Source organism: Lithobates pipiens, unplaced genomic scaffold, assembly GCF_037356315.1.
Source record: "Lithobates pipiens isolate NorthernLeopardFrog02 unplaced genomic scaffold, aLitPip1_a1.2 Scaffold_30, whole genome shotgun sequence".
Lineage (NCBI taxonomy): Eukaryota > Metazoa > Chordata > Amphibia > Anura > Ranidae > Lithobates > Lithobates pipiens.
The window spans coordinates 162,492,050-162,518,297 of NW_027507791.1; the positions used below are offsets into that span (position 1 = coordinate 162,492,050).

The following is a 26,248-nucleotide window of genomic DNA, read 5'->3' on the forward strand; positions in this document are numbered from 1 at the left end:
TTCTCTCCCTTCATAACAGCTCTCACCAGACCAAAACGTCACCCACTCTCATAGCTTGTGAGCCTCTCTCTCCACTCTACTTCTTTGAAACAGGTGCTGATTTCCCTCTTCTGTCTTTCAAGACTCTCTTGCCTGGGGCTTAACCCCTTCGGGAGAAGAGCCCATGGTATTCAGGGTTTGGAGGTTCTTCCCACACAAATCTCTTCGAACCTCCAAAATTCTGGGTCCCTAACATGGACTTATTTTCAGACTGAGGCAGAAGTGCAGTAAAAATCACACTATTTAATAAAATGGGAAAATGGTATAAACAGAGCAAACATAGTCAAAACATATCCAGAGTTTGGTAACCAGGACAGGTAGTCAGAGACAAGCCAAACAGGTGTCCAGAGATCAGCGAAGTCGGGTGCAGCAAACAGGATCAGGAACCAGATATGAAATCAGCCAAGCAAAAGTGTATCACAGGAAAACACAACAGAGAGAGTCTGGATATTTTGACCAAGGCAAAGGCACAGAAGAACTGATCCAAGGAGTTTATATAACCAGCAGCTCTAGCCGATGAGCAGGAAATGAAGACCGAGTGAGCAGTGGCGTGGCATGGGGGGTGCGAGGGGGACCTAGGCCCCGGGAGCAACAGTTTGGGGGGGGGGCGCATTCCTGTGCCAGTATGTGTTGCCCTCGCTCCATACATCTAAATTCTATTTTCTGTGACCCCACGCTCTGTGATTGGGCAAAAGGGGTCATGTGCGGCAGGTGGGACTGGTCTGTCCTCAATCACGGGGGAGCGGGGCTGGCCTTCGCTGTGGCCGCCATCTTCTTCTGCTCCTCCTCTTCATCCTGGGTCACCAATCATGTCCCTGTCGCGGCAGGCAGTCTGTGGCCGATGTCTTTGCCTCCTCCCCTCCGGGTGGGTCACCGATCATGTCCTTGTTGGGACAGGCAGTCTGGAACAAAAAAAGGTAAGAGACTCACTGGTCTGGGGAGAGGGAGCAGCTAGAAAGTTAGTGTATAGTCAGTGTAATGTATAGTGTATTGTGTGTAGTGTATTGGTCTGTGGGTAGAGTATTGTGTAGCGGTCAGTATGTAGTGTATTGAGTAGTGGTCTGTGGGTAGCGTATAGTGTATTGTGTAGTGGTCAGTATAGCAATCAGGTAGGTTAGTGTGGTGTTTAGTGGTCAGTGTGGTGTGTAGTGTGGTCAGTGGTGTGCAGTGGTCAGTGGTGTGTAGTGTGGTGTGGTCAGTGTGTGGTCAGTGGTGTGTAGTGGTCAGTGGTGTGTAGTGGCCAGTGTGTAGTGTAGTGGTGTGTAGTGTTCAGTGTGTGGTGTGCAGTGTAGTGTGGTCAGTGTGTAGAGTAGTGTGGTGTGGTCAGTGTGTAGTGTGGTCAGCGTGTGATAGTCAGTGTATAGTGTAGTCAGTGTGTAGTGGTCAGTGTGTGGTGTAGTGGTCAGTGTGTAATGTGGTGTGTAGTGTGTGTAGTGGTCAGTGTGTTGTGTGGTGAGTGTGTAGTGTAGTGGTCGATGTGTAGTGGTTAGTGTGTGTAGTGTAGTGTAGTGTAGTGGTCAGTGTGTAGTGGTCAGTGTGTGGTGTGTAGTGGTCGATGTGTAGTGGTTAGTGTGTGTAGTGTAGTGGTCAGTGTGTAGTGGTCAGTGTGTGGTGTGTAGTGGTTGATGTGTAGTGGTGAGTGTGTAGTGTAGTGGTCAGTGTGGCATGTAGTGTGGTCAGTGTGGCGTGTAGTGTGGTCAGTGTGTGTAGTGGTCAGTGTGTAGTGTAGTGGTTAGTAGTGTGTAGTGGTCAGTATAGGAATCGGGTAGGTCAGTGTGTAGTGTACTGGTTGATGTAGGAATCAGGTAGGTTAGTGTAAGGGTCAGTATAGGAATGAGATAGGTCAGTGTAATGGTCAGTATAGGAATCAAGTAGGTTAGTGTGGTGTGGTGTGTAGTGTAGAGGTTAGTGTATAGTGTAGTGTAGTGGTCAATGTAGGAATCAGGTAGGTCAGTGTGTAGTGTAGTGGTCAATGTAGGAATCAGGTAGGTTAGTGTGTAGTGTAGTGGTTGATGTAGGAATCAGGTAGGCTAGTGTGTAGAGTAGTGGTCGATGTAGGAATCAGGTAGGTTAGTGTGTAGTGGTCGATGTAGGAATCAGGTAGGTTAGTGTGTAGTGGTTGATGTAGGAATCACGTAGGTTAGTGTGTAGTGGTCAATGTAGGAATCAGGTAGGTTAGTGTAAGGGTCAGTATAGGAATGAGATAGGTCAGTGTATTGTATAGTGTAGTGGTCAGTATAGGAATCAGGTAGATTAGTGGTCAGGTAGGTCAGTACTATTGTAGGAAGGGAAGGGACTCAGGGAGTGCAAAAAGTCTGCAGGTTAGGGGGCACAAATTACTTGCCTTGCCCCTGGCGCTGACAACCCATGCTACGCCACTGCGGGTGAGTCACTGTGGAAGGAAGAGTCTTTGGCAAATAACCGACAGCTGAGGACAGAGCTCTGAAAAGCAAGGGCTGAGCCCAGCCCTGACAGTACCCCCTCCTCAACGACCCCTCCCCCTCGGAGGACCACCAGGTTTGAGGGGAAAATGTCTATGGAAGGCACAGAGGAGGACATGAGCATGTATTTCCAAGGATGAGACCCAAGAGCGTTCCTCCGAATCGTACCCCTTCCAATGAACCAGGTACTGTATGCACCGTCGGAAGCTACAGGAATCAATGATAGATTGTATCTCATACTCCTCATTATTCTCAACCTGAACTTGGTGAGGACGTGGTACCGAGGTGGTGAAACAGTTGTATACCACAGGTTTTAATACGGAGTCATGAAATACATTTGAAATACACATATTAGAAGCAAAGTGTAAAGCGCAAGCCACTGGGCTCCTCCAATGCAGGAATGCTCTGAGGAACAAATGATTCAGGCAACATGGATGGTTGAAAACCATAATTCACTATGAATGACAATCGGAAAGCGGTGTTGTCGGCACTATTGTGCACAAACACCACCCAAGGTAAGAGGTCTGACCAGTTGTTATGCTGCTCAGAAATGTAGCAACAGAAAAACTGTTGCAAAGACTGGTTGGCATTGGATTGCAGGCGATACGCAGAGCAGAGAGAAATTCTTTAAGTAAGTAAATAGTAAAAAAGGGAGGACAGACCATATTGCTCCCATAAAGAATGAGGAAGGACATCTGGTTACAAAGGATGGGGAGATGGTGAAGGTATTGAATTTATTCTTTTCCTCAGTCTTCAAGAGGGATCGGGGGGCTTCAGTAACCAAAACTGCAGTGTTTATCCTCAAGAAACATCACAGGAAGCACCTCCATGGTTAACAGAGGACAGAATTAAAATTAGACTTGAGAAACGTAACATTAATAAATCAATGGGACCAGATGGCTTGCACCCGAGGGTACTTAGGGAACTCAGTCAAGTAATTGCCAGACCATTGTTCCTAATTTTTACTGACAGTCTACTGACTGGAATGGTACCAGCTGATTGGAGAAAAGCCAATGTAGCATCAATATTTAAAAAGGGCCCAAATTACATGCCTGGGAATTACAGACGAGTTAGTCTAAGCCCTTGTACACACGGTCGGAGATTCCGACGGAATGTGTCCGATCGGACCGTTTTGTCAGATAATCTGACTGTGTGTGGTCTCCAATGGGCTATTTCCATCGGAGTATCCGACGGACCAAGTTTTCCAACTTGTCCATAAAATTTTCAGACAAAATGCTCCGATCAGACATACTCCGATCATGTGTAGCCTACTCCGACGGACAAGGTGCCACACATGCTCACAATCAAATTCGGACACGGAAGCGCTCGCTCAGGTAAAACTACCGCTCGTAATCGATATAGCACATTCGTCACGCTGCAATGTTAAAAATTCTTTCATGAAGCGCATTCTCTTGTTCTTTACAATGCTGCAAGAATGAACTTCTTTTGATGCTCACACACACTTCTCCTGAATGTATTTCTTGAGTCTTTTTACTCATTTCAGCAATACAATATTTTAAATCGTCACATCTACACAATTTTTTATTTTTTGGGGAATTTTGTGGTTGGTTTTTTTCATCAACATCTCCTTTTTTGTCAGTTTGCTCATCTTTGCATTTTTGGGGTGTGTTTTGGGTTTCAACTTACCACAACACCATTATTATCTTTTTTGTATTTTGTTTTTCTTTTTTAATCTAGAGGAGGTTGTTTGGTGTTGGTGCCCCTTGTTATTCATTTCACTTTGTATTTTTGAAATGTACCTGCCTGCTCACCAATAAACTGTCCTTATTGAAGTAAAACACATACGCAAGTATTTCTTCAAACAAAAAAAACCTTTATTTAGGTGTCAAACAACTAAAGAGGGAGGCAGCGCTGGAGAAACTTGTCAATTTGGCGAAGCCTTTGGCCCCCAGGGCAGACATGAACTAATTAGAAAATGCTAAATTGGTGGCCTGAGGAGTACATTTCTCAGGGAGAGAAATCTGGTCCAGAAGTCAGGAAGAGCAGATGCCATCTATGTCCCCAGGATGTGGTTCTTCAAGAGGCTTCATCTTCTGTCTGACCAGACTGAACCCGGGCCATCACTCTCTCGTCTTCCTTAGGCACTTCGAGGCTGTGGCTGGGCTCCTGTAGTTGTGACAGGAGGAGGAGAAGGAGGGCGATGGTCGACCTCCTGGCTGCCACTTGCCACAGCCCCCCCGGCTGAGGTCTTCCTGTGTATGAAAACGGGACAAAGTTTTAGTTTTTTGCTCATCAATCACACCATTTTGTGCTCATGACTGTTGCAAATTGAATGTTACCAAATAGAACAGACTATCATTCTGAGCCCAGCATTTTTCATTCTCGTCCCAAACATTTTTGCTCACTACTGTCTATTGAGATGTAAACCACTTTGTTAAATCACAACTAAGGATGAGCTGAACACCCCCCTGTTCGGTTCGCACCAGAACCTGCGAACAGACCTAAACTTCATGTGAACTTTGGAACCCTATTAAAGTCTATGGGACTCGAACGTTCACAATCTAAAGTGCTAATTTTAAAGGCTAATATGCAAGTTACTGTCCTAAAAAGTGTTTGGGGACCTGGGTCCTGCCCCAGGGGACATGGATCAATGCAAAAAAAAGTTTTAAAAACTGCATTTTTTTCAGGAGCAGTGATTTTAATAATGATTAAAGTGAAACAATAAAAGTGTAATATTCCTTTAAATGTCGTACCTGAGGGGGTGTCTATAGTATGCCTGTAAAGGTGCGCATGTTTCCCGTGCTTAGAACTGTCCCTGCACAAAGTGTCATTTGTGCAGGAAAAAAAGTCTTTTAAAATCACTTGCGGCTATATTGTCGGCTCCCGTAATACAGAGAACACTCAATGAGTGTTCTCTGTATTAGCCGACAATTCATTCATTCATTGATTAAAAAAAAAAAGCGTGGGGGTTCAGCGAAATTCAATTACCAGGCCCTTCAGGTCTGGTATGGATATTAAGGGGAACCCAGCATCAAATTTAAAAAAAAAATTTGACCTGGGGGCCCCCCTAAAAATCCATACCAGACCCTTTATCCGAGCACGCAACCTGGCAGGCCGCAGGAAAAGAGGGGGGGACGAGAGAGCGCCCCCCCTCCTGAACCGTACCAGGCCACATGCCCTCAACATTGGGAGGATGCTTTGGGGTCTGTGACCCCTCAAAGCACCTTGTCCCCATGTTGATGTGGAGAAGGGCCTCATCCCCACAACCCTGAGAGGTGGTTGTGGGGGTCTGTGGGCGGGGGGCTTATCAGAATCTGGAAGCCCCCTTTAACAAGGGGACCCCCAGATCCCGCCCCCCCTGTTTGAAATGGTAAGGGGGTACAAAAGTACCCCTACCATTTCACAAAGAAAGTGTAAAAATGGTTAAATAAGACAAAACACACTTTTGAAAAATTCCTTTATTAAAAATAAAAAAAAGATTCCAGCGGTGCTAATCCACTCTTGCTATCCAGCGATGGATCTCCGGGGTCCAGCGATGGATGATCATATCCTATCCAGCGGCGGGGGATCTCTCTGTCCAGCGCTGTCCATACATCCGTCTTCTGTCTCCACTGCGGAGACACTGCAGGGGTCCCATCGCTGACGTTTCTTATATTAGGAGGGTGGGGCCACCCGTCACCTGACCCCACCCCCTCTGACGCTGGTGAGGAAAGCTATGGGGTTCCCCAGTGATGTATGGGTGACCCCACCCCCCTCTGATGTAACGCAGGTTTCCGTTACATCAGAGGGGGCGGGGTCACCCATACGTCATTAGGGAATCCCTGGCTCCCGTCACCAGCGTCAGAGGGGTGGGGTCAGGTGACGGGTGGCCCCGCCCTCCTAATATAAGAAACGTCAGCGCTGGGATCCCCGCAGTGTCTCCTCAGTGGAGACAGAAGACGAATGTATGGACAGTGCTGGACTGAGAGATCCCCCGTCGCTGGATATGATCATCCATCGCTGGACCCCGGAGATCCATCACTGGATAGCAAGAGTGGATTAGCACCGCTGGAATCTTTTTTTTATTTTTTTTATTTTTAATAAATGAATTTTTCAAAAGTGTGTTTGTCTTATTTAACCATTTTTACACTTTCTTTGTGAAATGGTAGGGGTGCTTTTGTACCCCCTTACCATTTCAAACAGGGGGGGCTGGGATCTGGGGGTCCCCTTGTTAAAGGGGGCTTCCAGATTCTGATAAGCCCCCCGCCCGCAGACCCCCACAACCACCGCTCAGGGTTGTGGGGATGAGGCCCTTCTGCACATCAACAAGGGGACAAGGTGCTTTGAGGGGTCACAGACCTCCAAAGCATCCTCCCAATGTTGAGGGCATGTGGCCTGGTACGGTTCAGGAAGGGGGGCGCTCTCTCGCCCCCCCCCCTCTTTTCCTGCGGCCTGCCAGGTTGCGTGCTCAGATAAAGGGTCTGGTATGGATTTTTAGGGGGACCCCACGTCAATTTTTAAAAAAAATTTGATGCGGGGTTCCCCTTAATATCCATACCAGACCTGAAGTGCCTGGTAATTGAATTTAGGGGAACCCCCACTCATTGAGTGTTCTCTGTATTACGGAAGCCGACAAGATAGCCGCAAGTGATTTTAAAAGACTTTTTTTCCTGCACAAATGACACTTTGTGCAGGGACAGTTTTAAGCACGGGAAACATGCGCCCATTCACAGGCATACTATAGACACCCCCCAGGTACGACATTTAAAGGAATATTACACTTTTATTGTTTCACTTTAATCATTATTAAAATCACTGCTCCTGAAAAAACTGCCGTTTTTAAAACTTTTTTTTGCATTGATCCATGTCCCCTGGGACAGGACCCAGGTCCCCAAACACTTTTTAGGACAGTAACTTGCATATTAGCCTTTAAAATTAGCACTTTAGATTTCTCCCATAGACTTGTATAGGGTGTTCCTGCTTTTTGAATTTGCCGCGAACAGCCCAAATTGTTCACTGTTCGCTGAACAGGCGAACAGGCAATGTTCGAGTCGAACATGAGTTCGACTCGAACTCGAAGCTCATCCCTAATCACAACTTACTGATCAATAATAACATCTAGTTAACATCATTAAATGTATGACAAGAAATATGTTCAACAATGCAATACCTGTCTCAAGCTGGGCCCCTCCACATGTTGCTGCCTGTAAGGCCCAGGTTGGACGTTGGAAGCCTCAGCTGGGAGTGAAGGAAGCCTTGAAGGAAGACGGTAGAGTGGTGGCCTGGGTACCCCCTGGTCTACCAGAAAATGCAGCCTCTCGAAGTACACCATCCTGAGGTAATAAATGGCATCTGGATCTCCTGATCTAAGGGACTCCAGGTGCTTCTTTCTCTCCCTGAGATATGTACTCTTCATGGCACCAATTTTGGCTATCACATAGGTCATGTCTGCCATGGGGACCATGATTCGCACCAAAGCAAGAAGTTTCTCCAGCGCTGCCTTCCTCTTTCTTCGGTCATTATAAAACGGGTTGTTGATCTGCCACAGGCAGGGCAGCTCCCTGAACAGTTCAATGAATAGCCCCATAAAATTGGCGTTTTGGAAGGGATCCATCTTGTCTGCAAGACACAACACAAGACAAACCCTAAAATACTAATAATGCCATGATAAACCCTCCTAATCTTGTCCCAACATAGGCCTAGATAGAAGCAGTCTAGTCTAGTGATGTACCAAGTTAAAATTTTTACCTTCGTTTGCACGATCGGCGCGTCAGCTCCTCACTCTGTTGACAGATCATACGTACGACACACGTGTGTTGCGTTTTATATACAGTGCGCATACGTGAAACTCCGCCTGCCCCTGACGTTCTTTCTAGACTATTCCCCGCCCCTTCTCTTTTGGTGCAGTGGGGAGAGCACAGAGAACGCAGGTGCGCAATCAGAGTTCCACTAACGAGGAGGACGGTGAGGAAAGCCGGAGCCTGAATCGTCCCGATCCTGGAGGAGAAGATTTAAGGCCTCAAATATGTCTTTTGGAGAGATGTTGGAGATGGTGGACATATTGAAGAGGACTGACTATGATGGGAATTATGGACCTTACCCAAACCCAAATATCAGAAAGGCCAAGTTCATGACTAAAGTTGTGAAGAGTCTTCAGAAGAATTTTGGGGTACGGCGATGCAAGGATCAACTGAGAAAACGCTGGTCAGACCTGAAACTGAGGGAGCATGATCAGTACAGAAGGATCAATCGTGTTCTTCAAAAAAATAAGTAGTTGTCGTGTGTTCATATGATTATTCTTTCTTGCATAATGCTCCATGTGCTTTGATTTCATGTTGTACAGTTTAAAATGGCCACGTTCATGTTCATGGGTTCAATCGTTCATTAGAAACATCGTTCGTTAGCCCACTCCCAAAGCGATGTTTTCACAAATTACACTTCACTACATTTCTTCACACTGCAGGTAAGTATTCCAACTTAACAAAGTGTCCACAATAATGTTCTCACCTTTGAACTCGGCCAGAAAACACAATTGTACCACACTTCCAAGCAATGTTTCATATTCCTATTTCTGCCCTCTGTGTGCTAAGTATTCCTTTTTTACATTCTCATAGGGGAGAGAAGACTCGGGAAGTCTGAGGATACCAGGGACCCCACACCTCCCAAAGAAGGCAAAATTCCAACACCAGAAGTAGAGGAGCAGGAGGAGGAGGAAGGAGAGATCATTGAAATTGGACAAATTGTCACCACAACAGGTGAGTGTCGGAGAGTACAGCTTCCGGTAAGCTAATCAATGTATGTCGTCATATTTATAATACATGGTGTGTTTTTTTGCTTTTTTTGTAGGTGATGTGGAAGAAGAATCACATTTTACAAGTGAAAGTGCCCAGATCCTGATTGGGGAGATAATGGGGTGCAATCGGGATTTAGAAAATATACAGAAAAACATCAATGATGTTCAAAATAAAATCAAGAACATCATTGATGTTTTGGGGAGAGTCTGAAACACCCCAAACTAGCTAGGGTTTTATTTTTGTGTTTTGAAACAACAAATTTTGTATTTTACAAAAAGCCAAATTTGGAAGATGCACACAGTGTGTCAACATGCCCTATCTCCCATCATGGGGGATCAATGTACGTGTTTTGTAGAAAGTGGCTGAGATGAAGGGGTTGCAGCCCCAAAACATGTACATTGATCCCCCATGATGCGAGATAGCACATGTTGACACACTGTGTGCATCTCCCAAATTTGGCTTTTCCAGGGGTGACACCCCATGTGATGAAGGCAATATCAGCCCAGTTGAACTTTGTAAGTTCCTGTGTTCTGTATGTTACGCTTTGATACATGCCTGTTTACACCAAAAACGCCAAGTTACAAAAAAATTACCTTAAATAATGTTTTTGATACACCCAATATGTTGGTTTGTTGTAAAACCCTTTTCTAAACGCACATGTGAATGTGCTTTAATTAAAAAGTAAAATTATCAAAAATGTGTGGCTTCCTTTTTTAATGCACAAAAGCAGTATTTGGAGTAAAATTGTTGTTTTCGGTGACAATGGGTGTTATTTAATAAACGCAACTCCACTTTGCACTCCAAGTGCAGTTTCAGGTGCACTTTTGCAGTCCACTTGTAGTGCATAGTGGATGTGCCTTTAGTAAATAACACCCATAGTGATGTGTAAATTTTCACAATCATGCCATTTTCCTGACCCCACATATTTCTGCCATGGTGCGGAAAATGAGCAAGATTTTTGTCAGTAATGCACTACATACATTAGTTAACAAAAACAAGGTGTGTGTGTGTAGCAGACTCACAGCATAACAAGATTATCTGAAGAAGAGATTGTCCCCTCATTTCACTCAGAACTTGGGTTTGCACTGTTGTAGAAAAAGGCACAACAACAAAAATCAAAAATTTACCTGGCAGACACCTACAACCAAGCCAAGCAGTAAATGAAAACAAAGATTATGGTAGTTTCAAAGAAAAAATTATTACAAAAATGCCTCTCAGACATTGTCTGGCATATCAATGGCCCCCTACCCACAAAGTACTCCATGTATTGGGTTTGGACCTCTCGGGCGCTTTGGGGGGCAAGCCAGGACGAGCAGCTTCAAGGGCCGTGAGGTTATCATTTTCAGGCAAGTCTGCATCTGGGCCAACTGAGACCACATAGTTTTCTCAATGTCTTTTCAAGAATTTGTGCAGAACACAGCAGGCAAACACTATGTGATTGAGTTTATATTCAGCCATGTAGATAGGCGATAAAAAAAGCCGGAATCGGCTGGCCAGTATTCCAAAAGTGTTCTCCACGACTCTTCTGGCTCTGGCCAGCCGGAAATTAAAGATCCTCTGGTCCGGGGTGAGGATCCTCATTGGGAAAGGCCGCATCAGGTGGTTTGCCAGGGCAAACGCCTCATCCGCGACGAAGATGAACGGGAGTCCTTCCTGATTCTCCTCTGGGGGTGGCAAGCCCAGACTGCCACTCTGGAGACGCCAGTAGAATTCCGTCCGTGAGAACACTCCACCATCCTACATCCGGCCATTTTGCCCCATGTCAACATACAGGAAGTCATAGGTCGCTGACACCACCGCCAACATCCCGATACTATTAAATCCCTTGTAATTATAATAGTACGACCCCAAGTTGGGGGGTGGGACGATGCGGACGTGTTTCTCATCAATTGCACCTCCACAATATGGAAAGTCCCAACGACTGGCAAAGTGGGAGGCCACAGTCTGCCATTCCTGTGGCGTGGAAGGAAACTGTGGAGTGAAACAAGACAAAAAATTAGCAGATTAGACACCAACATTTTTGGCCAAGATCAGTATAACATTTTGGGAAATGAGTATTTAAAGCCTAAAGTATAAGGTCCCCTTATCAGAGTCATCACCCCCCCTATCCCACCCATCTGATGGGCCCTTGCAAAAAATGAGGGGGGGATGTTTTGGACAGGTAACCTTCTCCACTTGATTGAGTGCTGAATGCCTAAATAATGTGTGATACTTTGGGAAGCCCCTCCTTACTTACACTATTGGCAGCCCACCGGACAGGTAAGAAGTGTCATAATACCAAAAATAAAACAAAATGGAAGCACATTTTGACATTATACTATTACCTATCAAGATAATAATAGGGTAAAAAAATAAAAAATATAGCATTTGAAAGTATGAGGCAGGCCCTTGCACTACATGCTTTGGTGAATTTGTCCATAAATGTGACCAGAAAAAAGGTAGGTAGAGTGTGTATTGGGTTTGGTAAAGTCAGCAGATAGAGGATTGCTATCAGCTGACCTAGCAGTTGGGGGGACGGGGGTTCCTAAGGAGTTTGGCCCAACCAAAAAAAAAATTTCACTCTGCATGAATTGAAGCACACACATAACATTTGTAGACATTTTAGGGGGTGTTTAGGGCAAAGCAATACTATGAAGCTGACAAAAGACATTGCTAAGTGACTAAACTATAGTTTTATGGGCCAAGAAGAGCATGGTGGGGAAGTTAGTGAGGCAAATATGCATGCGGACAAAGGGGCACAGCATATCAATTAGAGAATATTGCAATCAGGGAATTTAGGGAATGAGGAAAGAAATCCAAGACATTAGCAAGCATTAAATACATAGAATGTGATGTTAAAGGATAAAACTTACCTTCATATAGTCCTTCTGCAGGACCTGAATGATGGCAGAACAGGTCTCTGGAATAATGATCCCCAGAGCCTGGGGGGAGATGCCTGTGGGGAACTTGAGGTCCTGAAGGCTTCTCCCTGTCGCCAAGTAGCGCAACGTGGCGATGAGCCTCTGCTCCGGAGTGATGGCTTTCCGCATGCAGGTATCCTGCCTGGTGATATAAGGGGACAGCAAAGCCAGCAGACGGTGAAAAACGGGGTCCGTCATCCGGAGATGATTCCTAAAATCATCAGGATTATTCTCCCGGATCTCACGGAGCAAAGGCATGTGCAAGAACTGGTCACGCTGGCGCAACCTATTCTTGGTCCACAAACGCCTCCTCGCCCTGTTCATGGACCGGGCTTGTGGGAAAGCTAAAAGCCCAACACCAAGCCCCTGCACAGCACAAACTCTACGACGAGTACGTACACTAAACATGGTTTAAAACGGTCGGCTGGTCAGGACGGACAACAGAAAGCACTGATGAACAGCAATGCCTGAAAGAATGACCTAAAAAGCAGAAGCAAACAGACAATAAGCAATGCAAATCAAAGCGTACTATACCAAGATATAGTCCACAATGCGAAACAAATGCTTACTGACTACACGCACTGATAATCAGATACGCAAAGACAAGCAGAAACTGAAGAGCAATACCGAACTGAAGCATAAATCTGAAAAGCGCGAATCGTCTCTCACCAAACTTCTACTAACACGCGATAAACACAAGATCAGCAGAAGGAGCCCAAAGGGTGCCGGACGTGGTGCTGAACTTCCTTTTTCTAGTCCCATCGTACGCGGCTTATGTCACAGCGTTCTTGGCAACCGAAACTTCCGACAACTTAGTCCGACCTCGTGTACGCAACATCACTTCCAGACCTCTTCCGGACTAAATCCGTCGGAATTTATCAGACGGATTTGGTTGTCGGAATGTCTGACCGTGTGTACAAGGGCTAACATCAATAGTATGTAAACACTTGGAGGGGATTATAAGGGAATATATACAAGATTTTAGTAATGAGAACGGTATCATTAGCAGTAATCAGCATGGATTTATGAATAATCGTTGTTGCCAAACCAATCTACTAACCTTCTATGAGGAGGTGAGTTGCCAGCTAGATAAAGGAAGGCCCACAGACGTGTATCTGGATTTGCAAAAGCATTTGACACAGTTCCCCATAAATGTTTACTGTACAAAATAAGGTCCATTGGCATGGACCATATGGATTGAAAACAGGCTACAAGGGCGAGTTCAGAGGGTGGTGATAAATGGGGAGTACTCAGAATGGTCAGGGGTGGGTAGTGGGGTCCCCCAGGGTTTTGTGCTGGGACCAATCCTATTTTATTTGTTAATAAATGACCTGGAGGATAGGATAAACAGGGCAATAGCTTCTCCGCAGAATGTGGAAATCTTGCAAAAAGATCAGAACAAATTAATCAGGTGGACACCTACATGGCAAATGAGGTTCAATGTAGAAAAATGTAAAATAATACATTTGGGTGGCAAAAATAGGATTGCAATCTATACACTGGGGGGAGAACCTCTGGGGGAATCTAGGATGGAAAAGGACCTGGGGGTTCTAGTATAGTGATAGGCTCAGCAATAGCATGCAATACCAAGCTGCTGCTAACAAAGCAAACAGAATATTGGCATACATTAAAAAGGGGATCAACTCCAGAGATAAAATTATAATTCTCCCACTCTACAAGACTCTGGTCTGGTCGCACCTGGAATATGCTGTCCAGTTCTAGGCACCAGTCCTCAGGAAGGATGTACTGGAAATGGAGCGAGTACAAAGAAGGTCAACAAAGCTGATAAAGGGTCTGGAGGATATTAGTTATGAGGAAAGGTTGCGAGCACTGAACTTATTCTCTCTGGAGTAGAGACACTTGAGAGGGGATATGACTTCAATATACAAATACCATACTGGTGACCCCACAATAGGGATAAAACTTTTTTGCAAAAGGGAATTTAACTTGTGGCCACTCATTAAAATTAGAAGAAAAGAGGTTTAACCTTAAACTACGTAGAGGGTTCTTTACTGTAAGAGCGGAAAGGATGTGGAATTCCCTTCCACAGGCGGTGGTCTCAGCGAGGGGCATTGACAGTTTCAAGAAACTAGTAGATAAGCACCTGAACGACCGCCACATACAGGGATATACAATGTAATACTGACATATAATCACACACATAGATTGGACTTGATGGGAGTGTGTCTTTTTTCAACCTCACCTTCTATGTTTATGATCAGAAAGGAAGGTAACCCACAGAATTGGTCTACAGATTCCATTAATGCCTTTGAGAGTCTCAAGGCTGCCTTTGCTAATGCTCCTGTGTTGGTACATTCTGATCCTAAGGTACCTTTCATCCTTGAGGTTGATGCATCTAAGACTGGAGTTGGTGCCCTGCTGTCTCAATGTCCTACCTATGAGAGCGCTATGCATCCTTGTGGCTACTTTTCCAAGAAATTATCTCCTGTGGAATGCAATTATGATATTGGGGATAGAGAGTTGTTAGTGATCATTTTAGCCCTTAAAGGTGCCACTGTGCAGGTTCTTATTCTGACTTATTCTCACATTCTTGCCTGAGGTTAAATGCCTTTCTCCCAGAAGGGAGATATGGGCTCCTTTCTTATCAAGTTTCAATTACATAGTCTCATTCTTACCTGGCACTAAGAATGTAAGGGCCGGGAAAGACCCCAGGTCAAGGGGTTTGACCAGAGATGAGACGCTACAAAGAAACTTCCAATAATATTTGGCGAAGCCAAGAAAACAATGCAATGGTCGTAAACCCACGGGTCTAGGCCACTGTAGCACTGCCAAGAGTTTCTCTGGGTCCATCAAAAAACCAGCAGTGGAAATGACATAACCCAGGAATTTAACCTGTTCACAATGAAACTCGCACTTCGCCAACTTGCAATACAGGTTATTATCTCTCAACCTCTGCAGCACACGGCAGACATCTGTGTGATGGCTCTCTAGGCTTGTGCAATAAAAAAATAACAAATTACAACGAATACGAAAGAAATATAACGAATGAATTCGAATGAATTCGACATGATTCGAAATTATTTCAACCACATTCGAAATTATTTCAACTGCATTCGACATTATTTCAACTGCAGTCAAAATGATTTCAACATGATTCAACATTATTTCAACCGCATTCGAAAATATTTTGTGACCCGACTTTAGGGCCATGTATCTCGGGGTCACTTGGTGCTAGACACTTCAAATTTGGATATGTTGTAGTGCTAGTATTATTGTGTTTGCATACCAAATTTGGGGTTTCTAGCTATAAGTGACCCCGAGATATGCGGCCCCAAAATCGGGTCGCAAAATGTTATTAGTTATTAGAGCAGAAAATGACATTTTGCGACCCGATTTTGGGGCCACATATCTCGGGGTCACTTATAGCTAGAAACCCCAAATTTGGTATGCAAACACAATAGTACTAGTACTATAACATATCCAAATTTTCAGTTTCTAGCACCAAGTGACCCCGAGATACATGGCCCTAAAGTCGGGTCACAAAATATTTTCGAATGCGGTTGAAATAATGTTGAATCATGTTGAAATCATTTTGAATCCGGTAGAAATATTTTCGAATTTGGTTGAAATATTTTCGAATGTGGCCGATTTTTCAAATTCGGTAGAAAACTAAACGAAATCCGAAAACGAATTTAAGGAAGTTAACGAATATAACTAAACGAAATTAATGAATTAACGAATTAAAACGAAACAAAACTAAACAAATTTTTTCCTTTTGCACATGTCTATGGCTCTCTAGGACTTGGAAAATATGAGGATAGCATCAAGATAAACCTCCACACATAGCTGCAACAAATCTTGGAGGACATCTTTGATAAATTCATGGAAAACTGCGGTAGTGTTGCAAAGACCAAATGGTATAAATAGGTAATCATAATGGCCTGTTCTGGTATTAAACCCCCTCCTTGATTCTCACGAGATTGTATGCCTTTCGCAAATCAAGCTTTGTAAAAAGGAGGAGGTCATATAACTCCGTAAACAAAGGAATCGGATACGCGTTCTTAATTGTGAAGCGATTGAGACCCCTATAATCAATACAAGGTCTCAGTTCACCATTCTTCTTTTTCACAAAGAAGAAACCAGCATCAGCAGGAGACGAGGATCTACAGATGAATCCTCAAGAAAGTGCATCGGCCACATACTCCTCCATGGCTTTTTCCTCCGAGACAGACAAAGGGTAGACCCAACCACGAGGGGGTATGGCACCAGGTTGAAGGTAATGCACAATCAAATGACCGTTGTGGAGGCAAACTACTGGTTTGACCTTTGTCAAAGACATCACAACATTTGCGGTACTCCTCCGGCAGGGAAGAGAGTTAAGGAGTGCACAAAACCTTAGCCACTTTCAGAAAACATGTCTCCCTGCACTGTGGCGACCAGGAAAGAACCTCAGCAAGAAGCCAATCAAAACAGGGGTTGTGCCTCTGTAACCAAGGATAACCAATAACCACCGGAAAATGAGGTGAGGAAATGACTTGGAAATGGATTATCTCATGATGAAGAGTCCCCACGACCATAGTCAATGGATCAGTCACATGAGTCACCTGGGCAGGCTGTAGAGGTCTCCCATCAATAGCCTCAATGGCAAGTTGATTGTCATGCAGCTGCAGCGGAATTGAGTGCTACGAAACAAATGCAGCATCAATGAACAGGCCTGCAGCCCCAGAGTCGATTAGACGACTAGGATGGATGACTCAGACCAGGAAGGGGTTTACCCGGTACCAGGGGCTTGTCCTTTTGGATAACTGGGGACATAACGTCACCTCATCTCTGTCCCCTACAGGACCTCTGGTGCAAGCATTTCCCAGAGGGGTAGGACAAGACTTCAAAAGTGACCTGCCTGGTCACAATAAAGGCACAATGTCTCCCTCCTCCTAAAATCCCTCTCATCTGCAGAGAGATGTGCAACTACATGGGTTCTACCTCACTGGCAGACTCAGTACCAGGGAGGTATGGGAGGTGAGGGTGGGACTGTAAAGCTCGGAACCAAGCATACAGGAGGCTTCTGCAAGTACACCTTAAAAGAGGGTCTCTCTCGGAGTCTGGAGTCAATGAGGGTGGCAAACGTGATCAACTTCTCCAGCTTAGTGGGTATGTCTCTGGCTGCTATCTCATCTTTGATGTGATCCGAGAGACCATGAGAAAAAGCTGCCACGAGGGCCACATTATTCCAAGCAACCTCTGCTGCCAGAGTACGGAACTCAATGGCGTAATCGGCAACAGTTCTCGTACCCTGTTTGATGGACATCAGGCCTTTGGCAGCAGACGTGGAGTGTGCAAGAACGTCAAATACCCTCTTAAAGGAAGCCATAAATTGAATTCTTGGTAACTCTGTACAATGGGTTTTTGCATCTCCCATAGAGGGTTTGCCCAGGACAAGGCTCTCTCAGAAAGAAAAGGGTATCATAAAGCCTACTTTGTGAAATAAATTGATACTGTTGCGCACAACCTAGCCAGAAGGACTAAATAAAAATTCTAGAAAGCTGCTCACATAACAAAGTGTTCTCTACACTCAAACATACAAAGGGGGGGGGGGGGGGTGTTTTATGTGGCGCTATCTATAATAATAGTGTATACTTACAAACCATAAATATTAAAAATAACACAATACATAATAATACAGTACAAACAAATGTGCAAATAGTGCCGGATAATAAAGTGCATAAAAGTATCCGTAATAAAGTGCAAAGAAATATATATCAATATACTGAATGACATCAAAACATCAATCCATGCAAATAGTGCAAATAAGTGTACAAAGCAGAAATGAGCATACCAAAATTGAAAGCAAACGTTCAAAGAAAACAAATTAGAACAATAAAAATTGTATATATCCAGTGAAAAGTGTAAAAAAAAAGCCCACTCAAATAATGTGCAAGCCGTCCAAACGGCTAAAATTAAACCGTGCAATGTGAATAAATAAAGTGCAATCTACATCCTTCTTCCAGGCATCAGTGCTCAACATGCACCCCTCATTTCCCCCAGCCTCTCACCTCAAATAAAGGTCCCTATGGACCGGATGCCGCTTATGGGGTGGTTGGTAAAACAATCTTCCAGCTCTTAACAGTATACCTCCGGGACCCAGACTATGTTCATCCACTATCAGCACTCCGGTTTCATATACAAAAGAGTAAGGGGGGTCGCCAATGTGTAGTACCGTTAAAACACTTTATTGATAAAAAATATCCACACTTACATTAAAATTTCTAAACACAGATGTAAACACTGATGCTTCCGGTCTCGGCCGCGACCGGAAGTGACGATCGACACCTAGACTCCTCCCTGACGCATTGCGTCACATATCACGTGACTTTCTTAAAGGGCCCATTATTTTTGGAGTTATTTGGTGGAATTGTTTTAATAAAGGCTGTTATGGCCAGTTATACTCCATAAGCAATGTGTGGTCTCGGTTATTTTAGTAAGAGGGTTAAGGGGATGGGAGTATTAAGGTCATAACAGTATAATAGAAGGGGTCATTTGGCCTACACGGGTCATGTCAGTTAGTTTCTGAACGGCCGTTCATCTACTAGCCATGTGGCGTTCTCTTTGGAGAGATCGTGCCATTATTGGGCTTGGAGTTATTGCTTTGACCCAAGTCCAGTCCAGGAACTGTGGGAGGAGGAGTTCTTGGACCAAGAATTGGTTGCTTAATCATGACCAATTCTGTCATATGCCAAGTTGCTGGAGCTCCGGGAGAATAATCCTGATGATTTCAGGAATCTCCGAATGACAGACCCCTGCTTTCGCCGTCTATTGGCTTTGCTTACCCCCTATATTAGGAAGTAGGACACATGCATGCGGCAAGCCATTACTCCCGAGCAAAGGCTTGTGGCGACGGGGAGAAGTCTCCAGGACCTAAAGTTTACAACTGGGATCTCCCCTCAGGTTCTGGGAATCATTATTCCAGAGACCTGTTCTGCCATCATCCAAGTCCTGCAGAAGGACTATATTTGGGTAAGTTTTAGCCTTTAACATTACATTCTATGTATTTAATGTTTTCTAATGTATTGTATTAATTTCTTCATTCCATAATTACCACTATTGTAATATGCTGTGAATGTCCTCCTTGTCCTCATGCATGCTGTAAGCTTTTAATGCTCCTTTTTTGTCCTTCATGCATATTTGCCTTCACTAATCTCCGCAGTATGCTATCCTGGGCCCATACATACCTAGCCTAGTAAATTAACAATGTATTTTGTCAGGTTAATTTTTGTGCTTACCCTAAACACCCCCTAAAATGTGTACAAATGTTATTGTTGTCCTCAAATTCAGGCAGTGCAAAAATAGGATTTTTATATACAGCTTACCTGTAAAATCCTTTTCTTGAGAGTACATCACGGGACACAGGAGCTTCATTACATAGTGGGTTATGTAGGCACCTCTGGTGATTGGACACTGGTTAACCCCCAATTAACGAGAATTCCTCCCCTATATAACTCCTCCCATATGGGAGGCACCTCAGTTTTGTAGCAAGCAATAGGAAACCACGTAAAACCCAAGAGGGGCGGGAGCCCTGTGTCCCGTGATGTACTCTCAAGAAAAGGATTTTACAGGTAAGCTGTATATAAAAATCCTATTTTCTTGATCATACATCATGGGACACAGGAGCTTCATTACATAGTGGGATGTCCCATAGCAATGCTCAGATTGAGGGGAGGGAGACACAGATCATAATAATAGACCGCCATGGACCGGAGGACCTAAACTGCAGCCCGCAGTACACTGCGCCCAAAGGCGAAATCCTCTTGCCCTCTGACATCCACCTGATAGAATCTGGTGAATGTGTGGACTGATGCCCAAGTTGCAGCCTTACAGATCTGAGCCAGGGAGGCCTGGTGATGCACTGCCCAAGAAGCACTTACAGCCCTAGTTGAGTGCGCTTTCACTTGAAAAGGAGGGATCTTCCCTTTAACACTATAGGCCTGAGAAATAATCTGTCTAATCCACCTTGAGAGAGTGGATTTTGATGCCGCCTGGCCCTTTCTAGGGCCTTCCGCCAAAATAAATAAGCAATCAGCTTTCCTTATATGAGCAGTTGCCTGAAGATAGATACTGATTGCCCTTACCACATCCAAAGTGTGCAAAGACTCTTCTCCTGCGGACTGTGGGTCCGGAAAAAGGATGGTAGGATTACATCTTGATTCAAATGGAATCCCAAAACCACCTTAGGCAGAAAGGACCTGTTGGGACGCATTACCACCCGGTCCTTATGAATAATTAGATACGGTTCCTTGCTGAAGAGAGCTGCTAGCTCTGACACTCTCCTAGCTGAGGAAATGGCTACCAAGAAAACCCAATTTTTTTTTTTTATAGTCAAAAAGGACTAATGAAGCCAGATGCAAAGGTTCATATGGTTGCCCCTGCAAAGCTGAGAGAACCAAATTCAGATCCCATGGGCATACCGGAGGTTTGACTGGCGGCCTTATCCGCATAGCCCCCTGGATGAAAGCCCGCACAAGGGAATGTAATGCAAGTGGCTTCTGGAAAAAAACACTGACAAGGCTGAAATCTGCACCTTGATAGTGCTTACGGCCAAATTCATTTCTAGGCCTGACTGGAGAAAGGCCAAGATCCTGATAATGACATACTTTCTAGGATGCCATTCCCTGAGTTTACGTCAGGAAACGTATGCCTTCCAGATCTTGTAGTAAATAAGCCTGGAGGCCGGCTTTCTGGCATTGACCAGAGTAGAAAGGACTGGCCCCGAAAGCCCACAATCCCTCAGAATGTGGGTCTCAGCAGCCAAACTGTCAAATTCAGACTGCGTAAAGCAGGATGGTAAATTGGACCCTGTGAGAGCAGATCTGGCCAGAGAGGAAGGATCCATGGCCTGCCTACTCCCAACTTAATGATCTCTGCGTACCAAGGTCGCCTGGGCCAAGCCGGGGCTACCAAAAGCATCGACTTTGTTTCCCTCTTGATTCTTCCCAGGAACCATGACAGAAGCGGGCACGGGGGGAAGGCATAAATTAGATTGTACTGATCCCAGGGAACTGTCAGAGCATCCGACCCCTGAGCAAGAACATCTCTTGTCCTTGACACAAATTTGTCCAGCTTTCTGCTGAATCTGGACGCAAACAGATCTATGTCTGGAGTACCCCACCTGCGACATATGTTCTGAAAACACGTCGGGGTGCAGAGCCCATTCTCCTGGGCACAACTGCTGACGGCTCAGAAAATCCGCCTGCCAATTTTCCACTCCTGGAATGAGGATTGCAGAAAGGGATGGAACATGCCTTTCTGCCCAGACAAGTATGCGATTCACCTCTTTTTGTGTAACCAGCCTCCTGGTACCACCCTGGTGATTGATATAGGCCACTGCTGTGGCATTGTCGGACTGAACCTGAACAGGGAGACCCCGTAGTCTGTAAGACCACTTTATGAGAGCCATATAAACTGCCCGGATTTCCAAGACATTTATGGGCAATAGCTTCTCGATCGCAGACCATTTCCCCTGCGAGCACGTCTCCTCCAATACTGCTCCCCAGCCCGTCAGGCTGGCATCTGTCGTAATAATCTTCCATGGAAGAGGAAGAAAAGTTTTGCCTTTCAGCAAATTCTCGGCTTGTAACCACCAAACGAGACTCTTGCGTGTCCCTGGGGACAGACACATATGAAGATCCAAGGACTGGGGCTTCCTGTTCCAAGCCGCAAGGATGCATCTTTGCAGAGGCCTTGAGTGGAACTGGGCGAATGGAACGGCCTCGAAGGAGGCGACCATTTTCTACAACAGTCTCATGCACAACCGAATGGGGAAGATCTTCTGCCCAGAATTAGGCACACCAGACCCCCAATGGCCAAGGCCTTTGGCCTTGGTAGAAACACCCCGCCATGAGCGGTGTCGATGACCATACCCAGGTATTCCAACCTGGTAGTAGGCTGTAGGGACTACTTTTCTAGGTTTATAATCCAACCTAGGCGTTTCAGGTGTTCTAGCATTCTGGTAACACTGTGGTTCAGGAGCGCTACTGTTTTCTCTATGAGAAGCAAGTCGTCTAGATACGCCATGATGGCTATACCCTGAGCTCTTAGGTTTGCCAAGAGAGGGTCTAGAATCTTTGTGAAGACTCGAGGAGCCGTAGCGAGCCCGAACGGCAAAGCCACAATTGAAAATGGCGCCGCTTTACCGCGAACCTTAGATACTTTTGGTGTGCGGAAAAAATTGGCACATGAAAATATGCATCCTTGATATCTATTGATGCCATAAACTCTCCCCCTTACAGGGAGGAGACCACAGCGCGTATTGACTGCATTCGGAAGGACCGGATGAGTAAAAACCGGTTCAGATCCAGGATAGGTCTGACACCTCCATTTGGCTTTGGAACGGTGAAGAGATTCGAGTAAAAGCCTGAACCCTGTTCTTTTGGGTCCACTTCCACTATCACCCCCTGGGATAGTAAGTGATCTAAGGCCAGGAATAGCGGTCTTTGCTTTACTGGATCCCTGGGGATCCTTGACCTTAGAAAGCGAGAAGGTGGAATCTCCTGAAACTCTAGCTTGTAGCCCAGAGATACCGAGGAGACTACCCACTTGTCCCGGATCTCTTCCCACCAGGCTTCTGCAAACTGCAGGAGCCTTCCCCCCACTCGGCCGAGTTGGGGCGCCCCTTCACAAGGAAGCTTTTGGGCTCTGCTTAGCAAGGTTTCGCCCCCAAGTCTTTTGCTGCCCCTGGGCCCGGCCTTGAGCCTTTCCTGTAGGAGGAGGTTGGGAAGGGTGTCGCCACTGCTTAGAGCTTGATGCTCCGGGAGAGAGAGAACGCTTAAATGATGGACGTTTGCTTCTTTTGATTGAAAAGAGAGTAGATTTACCCCCTGAAATTCTTTGGACGAACTTGTCTAAAATAAACGTTCCCCTTAAACGGGAACCCAATCAAATGCTTCTTGCATGATAGCTCAGCTGCCCATTTTTTAACCATAGGGCGCTTCGCATGTGTACCAAAAGGAGAGACCAACGAGATGCTTGTTGGACAGAATCCAAAATCGCATTAATCATAAAACACAGAATTTGAGGTATTTCTGCATAATTCTCCACTTCCTCACTGGGATGGAGGCCAAGCATCTGCTTAACTTGTTCCTTGAGGAACTGACACAACCCCACGGCTGCGACTGTAGGTTGCACTACTGCGCCAGTCATGGAAAAGGAGGCTTTCAACAAGGTTTCCAGCTTCTTATCAGTTGGATCCTTAAATACCTTAAAAGGACAGGTCAGGTTTCTATTCACGCAAGAAACAGCCGCATCAAATGATGGGACCCCCCATTTCTTGGCGAAACTTTCCTCCAGAGGATAAAGCATAGAAAACCTTTTAGGAGGAGCAAACAGTTTATCAGGATGTCCCCAATCCTCATACAACAATTTATCCATTAAGGGATGAATTGGAAAGGAAAAAGGCAGTCTGTGGGATTTTCCTGATTCCCAGGGAAGAAACCCTCCCTGATTCCCAGGGAGGACGTAGCGACCTCAACAGCAGGCATTCTGAATGTGGTACGCACCAATTCAGTATAATACTGCACCTGTTTTCTGAGCGCCTGGGAGGAGGGTCTCTCTCCTCTTCCTCTGATTCATCCGACTGCTCATGATCCCTGTCTCAAATATGGATCTCTCCTCATTGTCAGAAGTGTCATCTGAGAGAGGAATCGCAGCAGAGGGAGGGGATCTACCCCTTTTCCTGCTATCTTTCAGGGAAGCTGAAATAAAATTCATGATTCTCCCTTCAAAACCCTCCAATGTAGCCCTAAGGGAGTCCTCAGTGACATATACCGGGGCTGAGACATTAGGAGAGGCTGCAAAACCTGACAGGTGCACTGACTCATCCTGTGAGGCTGGCTCCAGTCTTGCAGGTTGGATGGTAACCTACAGGCATTTTTAAAACCCCTAGACCTAGGCAGTGATTTACCAGTGCCTTTGTTACCTCCCCCTGAGACCCTCTTATGAGGAGACATAGTCCTACGCTACAAAGCAGAGGTACTAGTACAAAGTGCAATCACTGTTGTGCTCAAAGTCTCATAATAAATATATATGCTTAAACTGCACAACCTGATGCTGAGTATGTGTCTTAGGTTTGCCTGGATCCAATCCCCCGGGATGCTTACTGCCCACAGCTCCTGTGTCTCACACTTACAGCCCCCTGGCGCACTGGGCTTTTTTTTAAATTGCCGCCTGGCGCCTGCACAGTACAGCGCTTTGCACACCAACGTGCACGGCTCGCAACCACACTCCCCCCTTCATTAGCATGGGAGCACGCTTAGCGCGTGTGCACGAGGACTACCGGACGTCCAGGGGGTAAGGGGACCACCATCGGAGCAGCGCGGGACCCCCAGACTACGTGGGACCCCTGTACTACCTTTATTGTGGCAGGGATTGCAGTGGAGACATGAGTCATCTGGAAGAACCAGGCTTCACTGAGCGTGTGTATCTGAAAGGCATGTAAGTATGCATCAGGCTGCTCTTACTCCCTCTAGTGGTGGAAACCAGGTAAGACATACAACTACTCAAATGAAGAAATCCATCATATAATTATATATAGGATTAACTTCCCTTACCTGTCCCCGCCGCAGGAATTGCTGAAAACAGACAGATTTCAGCCTTCACCCCTTCACGGCGGGCAGAGTTTGCCAACCTTCAGGTTTCTCTGGGGTTCTTTCTCAGAAGAACCTCCTACCTGGACCTTGTAAAAGACTCTGCCAGAAACTTTCGTGCCACATGTGTAAACAGTACACCAAGTCTGGTTTTCCCAGAGCCCAGTCTCCCAAAAGGGGAGGACTTACAGGCCAAACCTAGTTTCTTCAGATGACGAGGCCCGGTTACCATACCATCTTGGGAGTCAAATATCGGCCCGAGATCTGGATCCGGTTTGTTGCAGCCCTTAGGCCCCCGCAGGGACCTGCACAGTTGCACCCCCGAAACAAGTCCATTGATCCCCCATGATCTGAGCTAGCACATGTTGACACACTGGGGGTTATTTCTGAAAGGCCAATCCACTTTGCACTACAAGTGCACTTTCATTGGACTTGTAGTACAAAGCGGATTGGCCTTTCAGAAATAACCCCCACTGTGTGTTTTGTGGCTTTAGCAAACTAGATGTAGGGAAAGACACACATCTTAGGCATGGGATCATGATGGAATTCTGAATTTTGTGGCCCAATTTGTGTGCATCTTCAATTTTTGGCTTTATGATTCTTAAAAACACATAAAGATTACAATTAAAACATTACTTAGGGCAGTATTTCACAACTCTCCTTCTCCAGATGCATTTCTACGTCATGTTTTCTATAATTTTTTTTGGCAGGGGCGATGATGCCATTTTCAAGGTTAGTAATTCACACAATAGTTTTTAGCCTGTGGAAAATACAGTAAAACGGGACCCGGTGGTGCACCTAGAGAAGTGGAATGGCTAAACACTGACCACAGGCACTATAAAGCCTATGTTTACATTGGAGCGATTTGTCATGCAATTTGATAGTTAAAAATGTAATCAATTTAAAACTGTACAAACACATGTCCAACATAACGACAAAAATAAAACATGTTTGGTTTTTAAATTTTCGCTAAAATATTGATGATGCTGATAACTCTGTTTTGTACAGCATGGATGTTTTCTTTCATTTTCTCCAATTCCCTATTGCAAACCAAGAGCTCGCTGATAAGTATTTGTGCACTTGCACTGCTGAAGTGATTTTGTTCTTCCACAACATCCACATAACCAAAAAAAAAACACCATGTATAAGAAATATGCAGGCATCCATCTATTATTTAAAGCTGTGGTCTCAGACAGCAACTCGTGGTCGACACCATTTTGAGAACTTCACACAGTACTTCCTGCACATCAACATCTTCAGGGTGTGTGCTGAGTTGACTTTCTGTATCTTCAGGAGGTGTTGGGTTACTGGTGGCCCCCCACAGCTCAGATGTCCCTCTTCTTTTCTAGAAATAGTAATATGAAGCATTGTCTTCCAATTGTCTGTTTTGGCAGAGTTCCAAGTTCAATACATGATTTTTTCCCTTTCAAAAGCAGGAATACTTACCTGTTTTGTGCAAGTTTCACACATGGAGATACCCCTAGTATCCATTGGAGCACCTGCGTGAGACACCATAACAAGGGTGTTATGGTGTCCCA

General features: G+C 45.2%; 1 protein-coding gene across 5 annotated transcripts in view; it reads left to right on the top strand.

The window, feature by feature from the left end:
- Positions 1-26,248, top strand: part of LOC143943334 (matrix metalloproteinase-18-like) — a 1,003,345-nt gene that overhangs the window by 761,845 nt on the left and 215,252 nt on the right. Inside the window, exons 7-8 of one of the 5 annotated variants that reach the window (XM_077465046.1) lie at positions 9,035-9,175; positions 9,267-9,839. The exons of the other annotated variants lie outside the window; for them this stretch is intronic. Of the exons in view, the coding sequence (XP_077321172.1) occupies positions 9,035-9,175; positions 9,267-9,424 (299 nt within the window). The 3' untranslated portion in view covers positions 9,425-9,839. Of the gene's footprint in view, positions 1-9,034; positions 9,176-9,266; positions 9,840-26,248 lie in introns of those variants that run through there. 5 annotated transcript variants of the gene reach the window in all.